At 39.2% G+C, this 13,896-nt stretch overlaps 1 protein-coding gene across 5 annotated transcripts in view; it reads right to left on the bottom strand.

The window, feature by feature from the left end:
• The window catches only part of ZC3H14 (zinc finger CCCH-type containing 14), a 58,906-nt gene that overhangs the window by 22,348 nt on the left and 22,662 nt on the right, over positions 1-13,896 (bottom strand). For 4 of the 5 annotated variants that reach the window (XM_003786969.3, XM_023511530.1, XM_023511533.1 and 1 more), the window contains exon 9: positions 11,563-11,718. The exons of the other annotated variant lie outside the window; for it this stretch is intronic. In XM_003786969.3, coding sequence (XP_003787017.1) covers positions 11,563-11,718 — 156 coding nt within the window. The remainder of the gene's footprint in view (positions 1-11,562; positions 11,719-13,896) is intronic. 5 annotated transcript variants of the gene reach the window in all.

Here is a 13,896-nt window from a genome sequence, read left to right as displayed (position 1 = left end):
AAGCTATCCCCCTGGGTAGAGTGCCATGGCATCACGCTCACAGCAACCCCAACTCCTGGGCTCAAGCGAGTCTCCTGTCTCAGCCTCCCAAGTAGCTGGGACTACAGGCGCCCGCCACAACGCCGGGCCATTTTCTGGTTGCAGCCATCATTGTTGTTTGGCGGGCCCGGGCTGGGGATTCGAACCCACCACCTTAGGTGCACGTGGCTGGCGCCTTAGAAGAATAGTAGACTTTTATGGTACAAGTAGGAAATGCAAAAAGGTAAAGTAAGAAATAGGAACCTAAGGAAAACAAAAAATTCTAAGAGGGGAAACTATAAAAATATTTCTAAAGAATTCCTACAAAAAACTGTACAAGAAAGAGAATGTAAATTTGGCTAATAAATAACATTTATTTAATCTTTAATGCTTTTTACTTCTCTACTTTTAGAGCTAATCTACTGTAATTCCCTTAGCTAAAAAACAGAACAAAAATGTAAATGTCATCAACTTCAACAATATAAAAATTACAGGGGTAAGCGTATTCATGGAGCCAAAAAAAGTACAGATGACAGAATTTGTAAGACAGAGGTAATGGCTTGGCTCCTGTGGCTCAAGTGGCTGGGGCGCCAGCCACATATGCCTCAGCTGGCAGGTTCAAATCCAGCCTGGGCCCACAAACAACAATGATGGCTGCAACAAAAAATAGCCGGGCGTTGTGGCCGGTGCCTGTAGTCCCGCTACTTGGGAGTCTGAGGGAAGAGAATCACTTAAGCCCAGGAACTGAAGGTTGCTGTGAGCTGTTATGACACAGCCCTATACCCAGGGCAACAGCTTAAGGCTGACTCAAAAAAAAAAAAAAAAAAAGATGGAGGTAAGAAGATATAAGAATTAAAGGCAAGGTGTAATGAATCGCTCATGACTACTTGGGAGGCCAAGGTAAAAAGAAGATTGTTTTAAGTGTAAGAGTTCAAGGCTACAGTGAGCTATGATTGCACCCCGACACTTCAGCCTTAGCAACAGAGCGAGACTCTGCCTCTTAGAGGAAAAAAATAGAATTGAAGGACAAATTTTCCAGCAATCAAAATATGCCAAAATCGAAGACTCAAAATACATTGAAATACAGTTAATCAGACAAGAAATATTAATTTTTAGGTATATTTACTTGAAATTATAAGAATGAACTAAAAACAGTGGTTTTCTGTTACAAGCTTAGAAGAAAGTTAGATCCTGACACATTATAGCAAGAAATCAACATATATCATCCATAGCTAGTAAATAAAGAAATATTAGAATATTATTACAGACATGGAAAAAACTAAAGGATTTAAAAGTGGTGGTCTCAGGCTGGGCGCAGTGGCTCACACCTGTAATCCTAGCACTCTGGGCAGCCGAGGCAGGTGGACTGCTTGAGCACAGGAGTTCAAGACCAACCTGAGCAAAGGGAAACCCTATCTCTACTAAAAATAGAAAAACTAGCTGGGCATTGTGGTGGGAACTTGCAATCCTAGCTTCTCGGAAGGCTGAGGCAAGAGGATCTCCTGAGCTCAAGAGTTTGAGGTTGCTGTGAGCTATGACAACACAACACTCTACCAAGGGCATAGCTTTAGACTCTGTCTCCAAAAAAAAAAAAGTGGTGCCTTGTGGGGAGTAGAAGCAATGTGTGGAGAAGAATGAAGCAAGGAATACTGCTCTTAGTTTTCACGTATGTTATGTACGTATGTATTCTTGGAGAGTCGGAGAGTCTTACTCTGTATTATAACTCACAGTGATCCCAAAATACCTGGATTCGCGCAATCTTCCTGCCTTAGCTTCCCAAGCAGCTGGGACTACAAATACCTGCCACAATGCCCAGTTAGTTTTTCTATTTTTAGTAGAGATGGAGTCTCCACTCTCGCTCAGGCTAGTCTTGAACTCTTGAGCTCAAGCAATCCACCTAGTCTCTCAGAGTGTTAGGATTACAGGTGTGAGCCACTGGTGCCCTGCCTGCTTTTAATTTTTAACCTTCTGAAAATATTTTTCTACTTTATGAGAGCAGATATTAATGGATATTTTTTGATTTTCCACATTTTCTACAATGGTGAGCAAATATTTCATAATGTAAGATATTTTATTTTAAATGTATATCTTTTTCATGAGTTATACCAAACCGTAAAAAAAAACAAAATCCGGGGCAGAGCCTATGGCTCAAAGGAGTAGGGTGTTGGACCCATATGCCAGAGGTAGTGGGTTCAAACCCAGCCCCGGCCAATAAAGAAAAGAAAATTCATGCCTAGACACATCATAGTAAAACTGCAGAACATCAAAAACAAAGAGAAGATCTTAAAAGCAAAGCCAGAAAGAAAGGGCAGATCACGGCTCGGCGCCTATAGCTCAACCGGCTAAGGCGCCAGCCACGTACACCTAAGGTGGCGGGTTCGAATCCCCGGCCCGGACCCGCCAAACAACAATGATGGCTGCAACCAAAAAATAGCCGGGCGTTGTGGCGGGCGCCTGTGGTCCCAGCTACTTGGGAGGCGGAGGCAGGAGACTCGCTTGAGCCCAGGAGTTGGAGGTTGCTGTGAGCTGTAATGCCACGGCACTCTGCCCAGGAGGACAGCTTGAGGCTCTGTCTCAAAAAAAAAAAAAAAAAAAAAAAAAAAAGAAAGGGCAGATCACCTACAAAGGAATGACAATTAGAATGACAGAATTTCATTCAACAATGGAATCCAGAAGACAACGGAATAATAACATATGTAAGGTATTGAGAGAAAATAACTGTTGTTAACCTAGATTTGGGAAGACAAATGCATAAGAACCTGAAGAAATACTCACAGGTAAACCATCTGGGAAAATTTACCGCCAGCAGGCTAATTCAAAGGCACTTCCCAAGAATTTACTTCAAAAATTCTTCAAAATGTTAGAAAACGATTCCCAAATAACACTTCTAAAAATGGATAAAATTATCAACATGTAGATAAATGGAAACGAATGCTGCCTGGGTGTTTAAATTTATGCATTAAAAAAAAAAAGAACATTCTAGGACCTATCTATACAGGCCAAAAAATATAATAATAGTAACAATAACAATAAAGAAAAAGACTACACTGGGCACAAGAGCCCACCCTTGGGATTCTAACACTCTGAGAGACTGAGGCAGGACTGCTGGCGCTCAGAATCTCAAAATCAGCCTAAGCAAGAGAACTTGTTTCTGCTATTAATAAAAATAGAAAAAATTAGCCAGGCATCGCGGTGCGCACCTGCTGGAGGTTAAGGCAGGAAGGTAACTTGAGCCTATGAGTTTGAGGTTATAGTGAGCTAGGATAACAAGACTATGTCTCAAAAAGGAAAAACACAAAAACAAAACAAATAAAAAACCAAATTGAATATTGAAAACGTACGGCACCTGTGGCTCAGTGGGTAGGGCGCCGGCCCCATATATGGAGGGTAGCGGGTTCAAACCTGGCCCCAGCCAAACTGCAACAAAAAAATAGCTGGATGTTGTGATGGGCACCTGTAGTCCCAGCTACTCGGGAGGCTGAGGCAAGACAATCGCCTAAGCCCAGGAGTTGGAGGTCGCTGTGAACTGTGTGATGCCAAGGCACTCTACTGAGGCTGATAAAGTGAGACTATGTCTCTATAAAAACAAACAAACAAAACAAAAAAAAAATGTAATGCATAAGAAAAGGTGAACCACTGAAGCTCTTCAAAGTATTCCAAAGTCCTTTTATGATTGGCCAGGCATGGTAGCTCACACCTGTAATCCTAGTGCACTGGGTGGCCCTAGCAGGACAGGTTGGGCTCAGGAGTTTGAGACAAGTCTGAGCAAGAGTGAGACCATGTCTCTACTAAAAACAGGAAACTCAGCTTGGGGAACAGGCCCAGGAACTTGACGTTGCTGTGAGAGAAGCTGAGGCCATGGCACTATAGCCTAGACCCTAGAGACAGAGCAAGACTCTGTCCTCACCCCCAAAAAGTCCTTTTACTGTTTGGGAATGAAGTCATTATATTAACTTTTAGAATTTTTTTTTTTTTTTTTGAGACAGACCCTCAAGCTATCTCCCTGGATAGAGTGCTGTGGCTTCACAGCTCACAGCAACCTCCAACTCCTGGGCTCAAGCGAGTCTCCTGCCTTAGCCTCCCAAGCAGCTGGGACCACAGGCGCCCGCCACAACGCCCGGCTATGTTTTGGTTGCAGCCATCACTGCTGTTTGGTGGGTCCAGGCTGGATTCGAACCCACCGCCTTAGGTATGTGGCTGGCACCTTAGCCACTTGAGCCACAGTCGCCAAGCCAACTTTTAGAATATTAAATTAAATTTGCATAGTAAAAATTCAGTGGCAACCATAAAAGTTTAGAAATAAAGGTTTTAAATTGTAAACTAGTTACAAAAATATGTAGAACTAGGGTGATCAACAATAACAGTAATTAGTCTATTAAACAGAAAACCAGGTAAATACAAATCAGAATGATGATGGCAAAAACTAGCCCAACTCTATCAATAATCCTAATACATGTGAATGGTGTAAGCTCTCCAATAAGAGGCAAATTCAGATTGGACTAAAAAACAAACATCTACTTTCATGATATTTAAGAAAGAAACAAAGGTCCGTTGAACAGCTCAGGGGCTGGGGTACTGATGCCCACCCAGTCGAAAATCTGCATTTAACTTCTGGCTTTCCAAAAACTTGACTGCTATTGACGGTGTACACTACAGTGATGGCTTCACAAATTTCCTTTCCTTTTTTCTCTTACCATTTATTCTTATACTAGATTCATCTATTGTGAAATGGTGGGCAACCACAGCTACCAACTTTGATCTTTGGTACATAACAAGCAATTTGTCCTTTTCTTATAATGTAGTAACTTTTCTCTACTTCTTAGGAGCACTTCTAGCATCACTTGTAGCACTTCCTATATATGGGTTTCATGGTATTATTCAAGATTTATGATACTGCATTAACAACAATTAAAAACACGCAATACCTGTAAGATAAATTTTTACCAAAACGTACATTTTATTGGGGAGACAAATTGCTCATGTGGAAAGGACCTGTGTCACACATAATTTTAAGCAGATACTTCAAACACTTAAGCTCACTGAAATAGTAATAAAAAGTAGCTATGAAATTAGCGTATGTTACAATTAATTTTACGCAGTTATGGCTCAGCGCCTGTAGCTCAAGTGGCTAAGGCACCAGCCTCATACACTGGAGCTGGTGAATTCAAATCCAGCCTGGGCCTGCTAAACAACAAGACAACTACAACCAAAAAATAGCCAAGTATTGTGGCAGGCGCCTGTAATCCCAGCTACTTGGGAGGCTAAGGCAAGAGAATTGCATTAAGTCCAAGAGTTGGAGGTGGCTGTTAGCTATGATGCCACAGTATTCTACCTAGGGTGACAGCTTGAGGCTCTGTCTCAAAAAAATAAAATTATGCAGTTATAATTTAATACTGCATCTTTACATTTAAATTCTTGACTACAAATAGCACCATGTATGATCTATGTGTAAGTTTTGATAAATTTTAACTTCTTATAATATATGTGTGTATAGTTTATGATAGTAAAAAGTCAAACTACTGGCTATATAAATTTTATGCATTCATGAAATACCTAACTTTTTATTTTCTAATATTTCTATACTACACAGTTCACCTGAAAGTTTTTTCAAATTGTCACAGATCTCCAAAAAATTTTCCAATATATTTATTGAAAAGTATTCACCCCCCACAACCATGCTTGACTAGAAAAAATAAAATCCATGTTAAGTGGACCTGGGCAGTTCAAACCTATATTCCATAGTATACTCCTAAAGCATAAACAGAGAAGACTGAAAACAAAGGCATGGAAAACAGTCATATAAAGAAAATACTAATAAAATAACTATACATTTTAAAGTGACTTTAACATAAAAGCATCCTTTGGAATATAGAGTCATAAATCAAAATAAATGATTCAATTTTCAGAGAAGATATAACAATTTCAAATATTTGCACATCTAGTGTATAACAAAGAGCCTTAAAATAAATGAAGCAAAAACACAAGCACAGAGAAATTAAGATAAATTTTTCACAATGATGGGCAATTTCAACACTCTCTCAATTTTTGATAAGTCAAGGCCAAAAACTCAGCACGGTCAAGATTTGGATGACTTATCAGGAGAGCTTTGTCTACCAAATGAACACAAAATTCTCAATCCTCTAATTCTGAGTCCACTTTCCTCCAAAATACACATGGAAAATGTACAAAATTGATTATGCGCTAAGCAACTATTAACAGTTTTCAAAGAATATGCATAATACAGATCACATCTAACCACAATTAAATTAATTCAGGAGTGTATAATTGAAAAGATAAAAGAAAAAACAAACAAAACCCATGTATATATTAAAAAAACATTTTAAAATAACTTATGGGTCAAAGATGAAAATTACAATGGATATTAAAGAAACTTTGATAGTGAAATCTTTATGTATAAAAACTTGTGAAATGTGGGTGGTGCCTGTGGCTCATTGAGTGGGGTGCCAGCCCCATATACCGAGGGTGACAGGTTCAAACCCGGCCCCAGCCAAACCACCACCACAACAAAAAATAGCTGGGCATTGTGGTGAGCCTGTAGTACCAGCTACTCGGGAGGCTGAGCTAAGAGAATCACCTAAACCCAGGAATTGGAAGCTGCTGTGAGCTGTGTATGCTGCCATAGCACTGTATCAAGGGCAATAAAGTAAGACTCTGTCTCTAAAAAAAAAAAACAAAACAAAAAACTTGTGAAATGCAATAAAAGTGGCACCAACAGGAAAAATTTATAGGCTGGGTGTGGTGGCTCAACAGTGTAATCCTAGCACTTTGGGAGGCCAAGGTGGAAAAAAAAAAAAGAAGAAGAAAAGACAAATATAGGGGGTGTTCATAAAGTTTGTGTGCAATTTTATATTTAAATTAAGAAATAAGAGCAGGCAAGGAGCAGTGGCTTATTATAATTCTAGCACTTTGAGAAGCTTGAAGCTTGAAGACAGGAATGGGAGACTAGCCTAAGACACACAGTGAGATCCTGCCTCTACAAAAAAATAGAAAAATTATAGTCAGGTGGGATGATGTACTCCTGTAGTCACAACTACTGGGGAGGCTGAGGCAGGAGACTGAGTCTAAGAGTTTAAATTTGTAGTGGGTCATGTTGGTGTCACTGCATTCTAGCCTGGGCAATAGAGTAAGACAAAAAATAAAACAAAACAAACAAAAAGAGCAGAAATCAATTAAATAGAAAATGTTAAAAGAGAAACAAAGCCCAAATTGCTGTTCCTTGAAAAGTGTGTTGTTGTTATCTTTGAAAAGACTAATAAAATAAACTTCTGGTGACAGACTGACCCAAAATAAGTAGAGAAAAAGCACATACATGTTGTTAAGTGGAAAGGGTAATAAGAATAAAGATGTTAGAGAGAAGAGAGAAAACTTTACTGCTCAAACAGGACAAAAGAGATGCTTGGCCAGGGGGCAGTGGCTCATACCTGTAATCCTTGCCCTCTGGGAGGCCGATGTGGGATGACTGCCTAAGCTCAGGAGTTCAAGACTAGCCTAAGCAAGTATGAGACCCCCATCTCTACCAAAAATAGAAAGACTAGCTGGGTGTTGTGGCAGGCACCTATAATCCTAGCACTCTGGGAGGCCAAGACTAGCCTGAGCAAGAGCAAGACCCTGTCTCTACTAGAAATGGAAAAACTACCTGGGCATTGTGGCAGGCACCTGTAGTCCCAGCTACTCGGGTAGAGTGAGGCAAGAGGAACTCTTAAGCCTAAGAGTTTGAGGTCTCTGTGAGCTATGACTCTAGGGCATTCAACCCAGGGTGACAGATGAGATTCTGTCTCACAAAAAAAAAAAAAAGAAAGAAGAGAAAGAGATGCTATCATCAATTCATAACCTATTTATGTTCACATTTAGATTTTTAAAACCTGCCAAAGATTTAACTGTAAAACAATGAAGCAAAAAAGCACAATAACAGGTCACTTGACTGCGGTGTCACAATGCACTTGTGACAAAGCAATCTAGTAATACTAAGAGTCCTCATAGATGAAGAGATACCTGGTAACATTTCAATTTACCCTTTTAATTTTAAGATACAACAATAATATGGAAATCCATATAAAATATATAGCTCCATGTATCTTTATAAGGCAAAATACCTTCTAACCACCATACAGGTCAAAAAATAGTTTTGTCAGTTACCCCACAAGCTTCTCCATGTGTCCCACCTTAATCCTCCAGAAGTAATCATTACATATCTTTTCTATCAAAGTGACTTTATCAGGACTCTTATCTGTGGTGCTGGCTATCACACAAAATATGCATGGACTTTCTTTGGCTAATTAGCTTTTTTAGGGTTTGTGCATTTACTGTGGGGCCCAAGATAATCTTTATTTTTCCAATATGTGGCTTTTCTAGCCAGGAAAGAAAAAAGGTTTGACACTCCTGGGCTAGAGGTTCTTTGTGGTTTCACACACAAGTGTGCATCCCTAGACATAACAGCTTAACCATTCCACTTTTATTTTGTCCTTTAATGTCAAATTCTCAGACTGTTTGACTTAGAGAGTATCCCTGAGACTGTATTTTGCCTATTGCACACTTAGGGTGCAGCTCAACCAAACTACTCCTCTGGTCCCTGTACTTCTGGCAAGCTGATTTGATAACTTGGTTCAAATCTTTGGCAAGACTTAGGTAGTGTTTTGTTCTTTCATCACAAAGTATAGAACAACTGGTTTTTGCTGTTTAAAAAAAAATACACAGGCTGGGCACAATGGCTCATGCCTATAATCCTAGCACTCTGGGAGAGGAAGGAGGGAGAACTGCTTGAGCTCAGAGACTGGAGACTAGCTTGAGCAAGAGTGAGACTCATCTCTACTAAAAATAGAAAAACTAGCCGGGATGGGAATGGAGACAGGCTCCTTGTAGTTCCACCTACTCAGGGGACTGAGGCAAGAGGGTCTCTTGCCCCAAGAGTTTGAGGTCGCTGTGAGTTATGGTGCCACAGCAGGGGCAACAGAGTGAAACACTGTCTCAAAAAAAAAAAAAAAAAAAAAAGGATAGTGTAAATGCTCAATCATTTTATTTACCCAGTTTTCAAGACAATATCAGCTATTCTGCAGAAGGTGACAAATTAGGGTTCACTGAAAAAAAAATTTCTATGAAATCATGAATTTAAGCCTATTTCATAGGCTTTAACTCACAGCAATTTTCCCCTCAAATCATTCAGTCTTTCACCAGTGGGAACCAAAACTGGCTTCTGTATCCTTGTGTTCAGGCTCTAGCATTCACTGATGGTTTTTTGCTACATGAGATACTAATACATTCCAGGACCATCTTAATATTTCCTGTCCAATACCTGGAAACAGACATTTCTCAAGAAACCCAGTCCACTAAACAGAAGTACTCTAAGACCAAAATCTGGGAAAAGGAATTAATCTATGAGTTAATCATTGTTTCTATGCCTTTCCAGTAGACAGAACTAGATAAAAACATATTTATTTATAGATAACACACAATGTGAGTTCATAAAAATTTGAATGCAAATTCAGGACAGGGATTTTACTTTCTGAAGTTCATACTCCATTAGATTCTTCAAAAGCTCATGAGAATAATGACTTTTGAAATCCTGCATTATAGACAATTGATGCCCTTTTTTTGAAGGTCCCTTTTCCTAGACATACATCTTTTTTTTCTTTTTTTTGGAGACAAAGTTTAAGTCGCCCTTGGTAGAGTGCCGTGGCATCACAGTTTACAGCAACCTCAAACTCTTGGGCTTAAGAGAGTCTCTTGCTTCAGCCTCCCAAGAAGCTGGGACTACAGGCACTGGCCACAACACCCGGCTATTTTTTAGTTGGAGTTGTCATTTGTTGTTTAGCAGTCCTGGGCTGGGCTTGAAACTGTCAGCCTCCTTGTATGTGGCTGGTGCCCTCCTCACTGAGCTATGGGCACCGAGCCTCCCTGTTCCTCTTGTTTCCATTCCAGGAATTCTCAAGTGGAATCTTGTCTGAAGGGAACCCTGCTGAACCAGGTGGAGAGTTCATGGGGAACAGACTGCCATACCTCCTTTATTTAGACCTATCTTCTATTACACTCTGCAAAATCCCTAGCAATGTGGCTACTCAAATCAGCCCATTCACACTGCAGTTATTACCTATTGGCTATTCTGAGGTTTTCTTGTTCTGGGTCCATCATGTATCAAACAGTATATAATAAATACTGACATAAAAAATTACACAGTGCCGTCAAAAAATTTTAAAAGAGAGACAAAATAAAGAGATGATTATAGGATGGAATCATAAAGGCTTCATGAACAAACCTGAGCAAGAGCAAGACCCTGTCTCTACTAAAAATAGAAAAAAAAAAAAAAATAGCCGAACTGCGGTTATTTTTTGGTGGCCACTTGTAATCACAACTACTTAGAAGACTGAGGCAAGAATATCACTCATGCCAAGAGTTTAAGGTTGCTGTGAGCTATGACAATGCCACAGTACTCTATGCAGGGTGACAAAGTTTCACTGTCTCAAGAAAATAAATAAAAATAAAGGCTTTATGATACCCATAGTTTTAAAATCGTATGGTTTCAGAAAACCTGAAACAATTTAAGGGACACAGTTTAGAAGAAACACAAAAATGTACTCTAAGGTTCAAAAAACATATGTTAGAAATAACATGATAAGCATACAGAATTTTTGGTGGGGTTTTAAAATTCAGATCCTTTTTTTGGTTTCATTTCAGATCTTAGTAGACTAAAACAAAGAAACCATGATCTCTTCTGATGAGAATAGAAAGACCAGGGTGGCGCCTGTGGCTCAAGGAGTAGGGTGCTGGCCCCATATACCGGGGTTGCAGGTTCAAGCCTAACCCTGGCCAAAACTGCAAAACAAACAACCAAACAAACAAAAAACCGCAATGAGAATAGAAAGACCAGAGGTTTTAGAATAGAGGAAAAGGGCTGTGTTGGTCCATGGGCCATTTAACTGAGCTATGTGGCATTAGTCATGGGCAATAAGAGGAGGGGACACTCTCACAAAGGAGTCACACCGTGAGTCACATTTTGGAAGTTAAGGACAGCAGGAACTGGGGGGGGGGGGGGGAGATGAAAAAATGGAAACAAAAGAACCAATGGGAAGCTAACTGTAATGTTAGACACAAGGAGATAAAGTAGGACCACTAGGACAGTATGTTACAGACAAGATGCTAAAGGAGGGGAAATATAAAGATAACTAAGATCTTCAGTTCCAGAGAAGAGAGGAAGAACAAACAAGAGGGAAAGAAGAATGTACAAATACTTTCTCTTTAAGTAGGAGTTTTCCAAAAACCAACAAAATTCTGGTAATTATTAAGGTTGGCTAACTGGGTTCACAGGAGTTCACTGCGCTAATCTTTCTATTTCTGAGAACATTAAAAATGTCCACAATTAAAGATTTAAAAAATTTTCTGAAAAGTACAGATATGAATGTTCCTCCTTATATCTTCTCTGTTTTTCTTAATCGTTACTTTTTAAATAAATATATTTTGTAAAAATTCACTGGAAAACATTTAATGTCTCACAAAAAATAGTGTAATAGAAAGTGAAATATCATTTATTACCTTGATTTTTTTCTATATTATCTCCTTTTGTTTCTTCTTCTTTAATGGGGGGACTTATTCTAGGGGTCCTACTTTGGCCCTGGACCACTTCTGCTAACAAATCTTCCTGAGAAGTTCGAGTTCTGGGAGCAACTGGAAGTGTCTGTTTCTGTGGGACTTTAACATAAAAGCAAAAAAAGAAGGAAATAGAAATGTAGCAACACATCAAAATTCAATAGTGAACATGTCATATTAAACATAAACTCCTCCTTGGGATTATCTTAGAATATATAAGGAGTTCAAAATAGTCCATACATGCCACTCATTTTTTTCTCTAGAACATTTGTGAGATAGCTGACTTACTACCTATGTGTGTTTAAGCCACATGTCATGAATACAATACATCATAATACAATAAAAAAATAGCATATGTTGTATTCATTTTTATCCAAATGCAGCTTAGCCTCTGCTTTATGATCTTTTATCAATTTCAAATTGAAATTTAGGCTGAGTATAGAGGCTCATGTGTGTAATCCCAGCACTCTGGGAGGCCAAAGCAGGTGGATCACTTGAACTCAAGATCAGCCTAAAGAAGATTGAGACCCCTTGTCTCTAAAAATGCTCGAGCATTGTGGTGAGTGCCTATAGTCCCAACTACTTGAGAGGCTGAGATAAGAGGATTACCTGAGCCCAGGAGATTGAGGTTGCTGTGAGCTATGACACCATTACACTCTACCCGGGGTGACAAAGTGAGACTGTCTCCCCCCCCCAAAAAAAAATTGTAATTCAAATAACCTACGTAAAGAGAAAAGTTTCAATACTATTTCTTAAAATTTAAGGTTTATAAAAACAAAGTATTTCAAGATCATGAAAATTCTCTGAATTTCTCATCATTCTAGGCTATTAATAATGCTGATAAACCAGAAAAGGGAATATAAATAAACTATTAGGTTTAGTATTGGCCTTTGTCTGATAATCCTTATTCTATATGTCAAAACCTGCTTAATTTTTAAGTTTAAATTAGGCATGAGCAAGGAAAAGCAAGAGGACACATGAGTATCAGGATTGAAAATTTATGGCTGACAGTTTACTTCCACTCTAGGAAAGGGATCACAAAAAGAGATGCAAGAGAGAATGGACAAGCAGAGCAATGTGGTAAGAGCATTCATAAAATCCATTGCAAAAATTTAAAAATCTTTTCAGAATAGGTAATTACCATCAACTTAACAGAAGTTTTACACACTGGCTAGAGCAGGTCAGGCAAAGTACATAATTTGTACACACACAACACAACTCTTTCAGTCTGCATTTCAGAATGAACTTTCCTTAAGATCAGCTTAGAGCTGATTCTTCTCTTTTGTTTTAAAAACATGTAATTTCTTTACATTCTCTCATAAAATGATTTATTTAGTACTTCCACTGGGACTAGGGTAGGAACATCACAAAAGAGGTAATTCTCTATCTTATTCCATTCTGTTTTGTTCCACTGAAAACAATCTCTTTATGAACAAATTTCTATAACTTCAACCACTTATTATCCAATTTTACTTTTTTTTGAAAGGGTCTCTTGGGCCAGGCACAGTGGCTCATGCCTATATTCCTAGCATTCTGGGAGGCAAAGGCAGGTGAATTGCTGGAGCTTAGAGTTAAAGACCAGCCTGATCAAGAGTGAAACTGTATCTCCACTAAAAACAGAAAAATCACCAGGTGTTGTGGTGGGCCCCAGTAGTCTCAGCTACTTGGGAGACTGAGGCAAGAGAATCACTTAAGCCCAAGAATTTTAGGTTGCTGCAAGCTACAAAAACGCCACAATACTCTACCCAGGGCAACAGAGTGATAGTCTGTCTCAAAAACAAAGAAAGACAGGTCTCACTCTGTCACCTAGGATAGATCTCGTAGGTGGCACAATCATTGTCTGCTATTACCTCAAACTCCTAGGCTAGAGCAATCCTTGTGCGTCAGTCTCCTGAGTAGCTGAAACAACCGACAGGTACAACCATACTTGGTTAACTTCTGAATTTTTTTTCTTTTGTTGAGATAAAGTCTATGTTGCCTAGTCTGGTCTTGAACTCCTGGCCTCATGGGATCCCTTCACCTCAGACTTCCAAAGTGCTGGGATTACAGGTGTGAGCCATTTTGCCTGGCTCCAGTTTTACTCCTTTTTATGTATTATAAATTCTTACCTAACATCAAATCTAATGTTATGAATATGAAAGTTCCACTTTTATCAAGACTCTCTTTAAAATTTTTTTTTTTTTTTGAGACAGAGCCTCAAGCTCTCCCCCTGGGTAGCGTGCCATGGCATTACAGCTCACAGCAACCTCCAACTCCTGGGCTCAAGCGAGTCTCCTGCCT

The sequence above is a fragment of the Otolemur garnettii genome, unplaced genomic scaffold (genome assembly GCF_000181295.1).
Source record: "Otolemur garnettii isolate 467f Iridium unplaced genomic scaffold, OtoGar3 scaffold00020, whole genome shotgun sequence".
NCBI lineage: Eukaryota > Metazoa > Chordata > Mammalia > Primates > Galagidae > Otolemur > Otolemur garnettii.
This window is presented reverse-complemented; position numbering and strand designations above follow the sequence as displayed.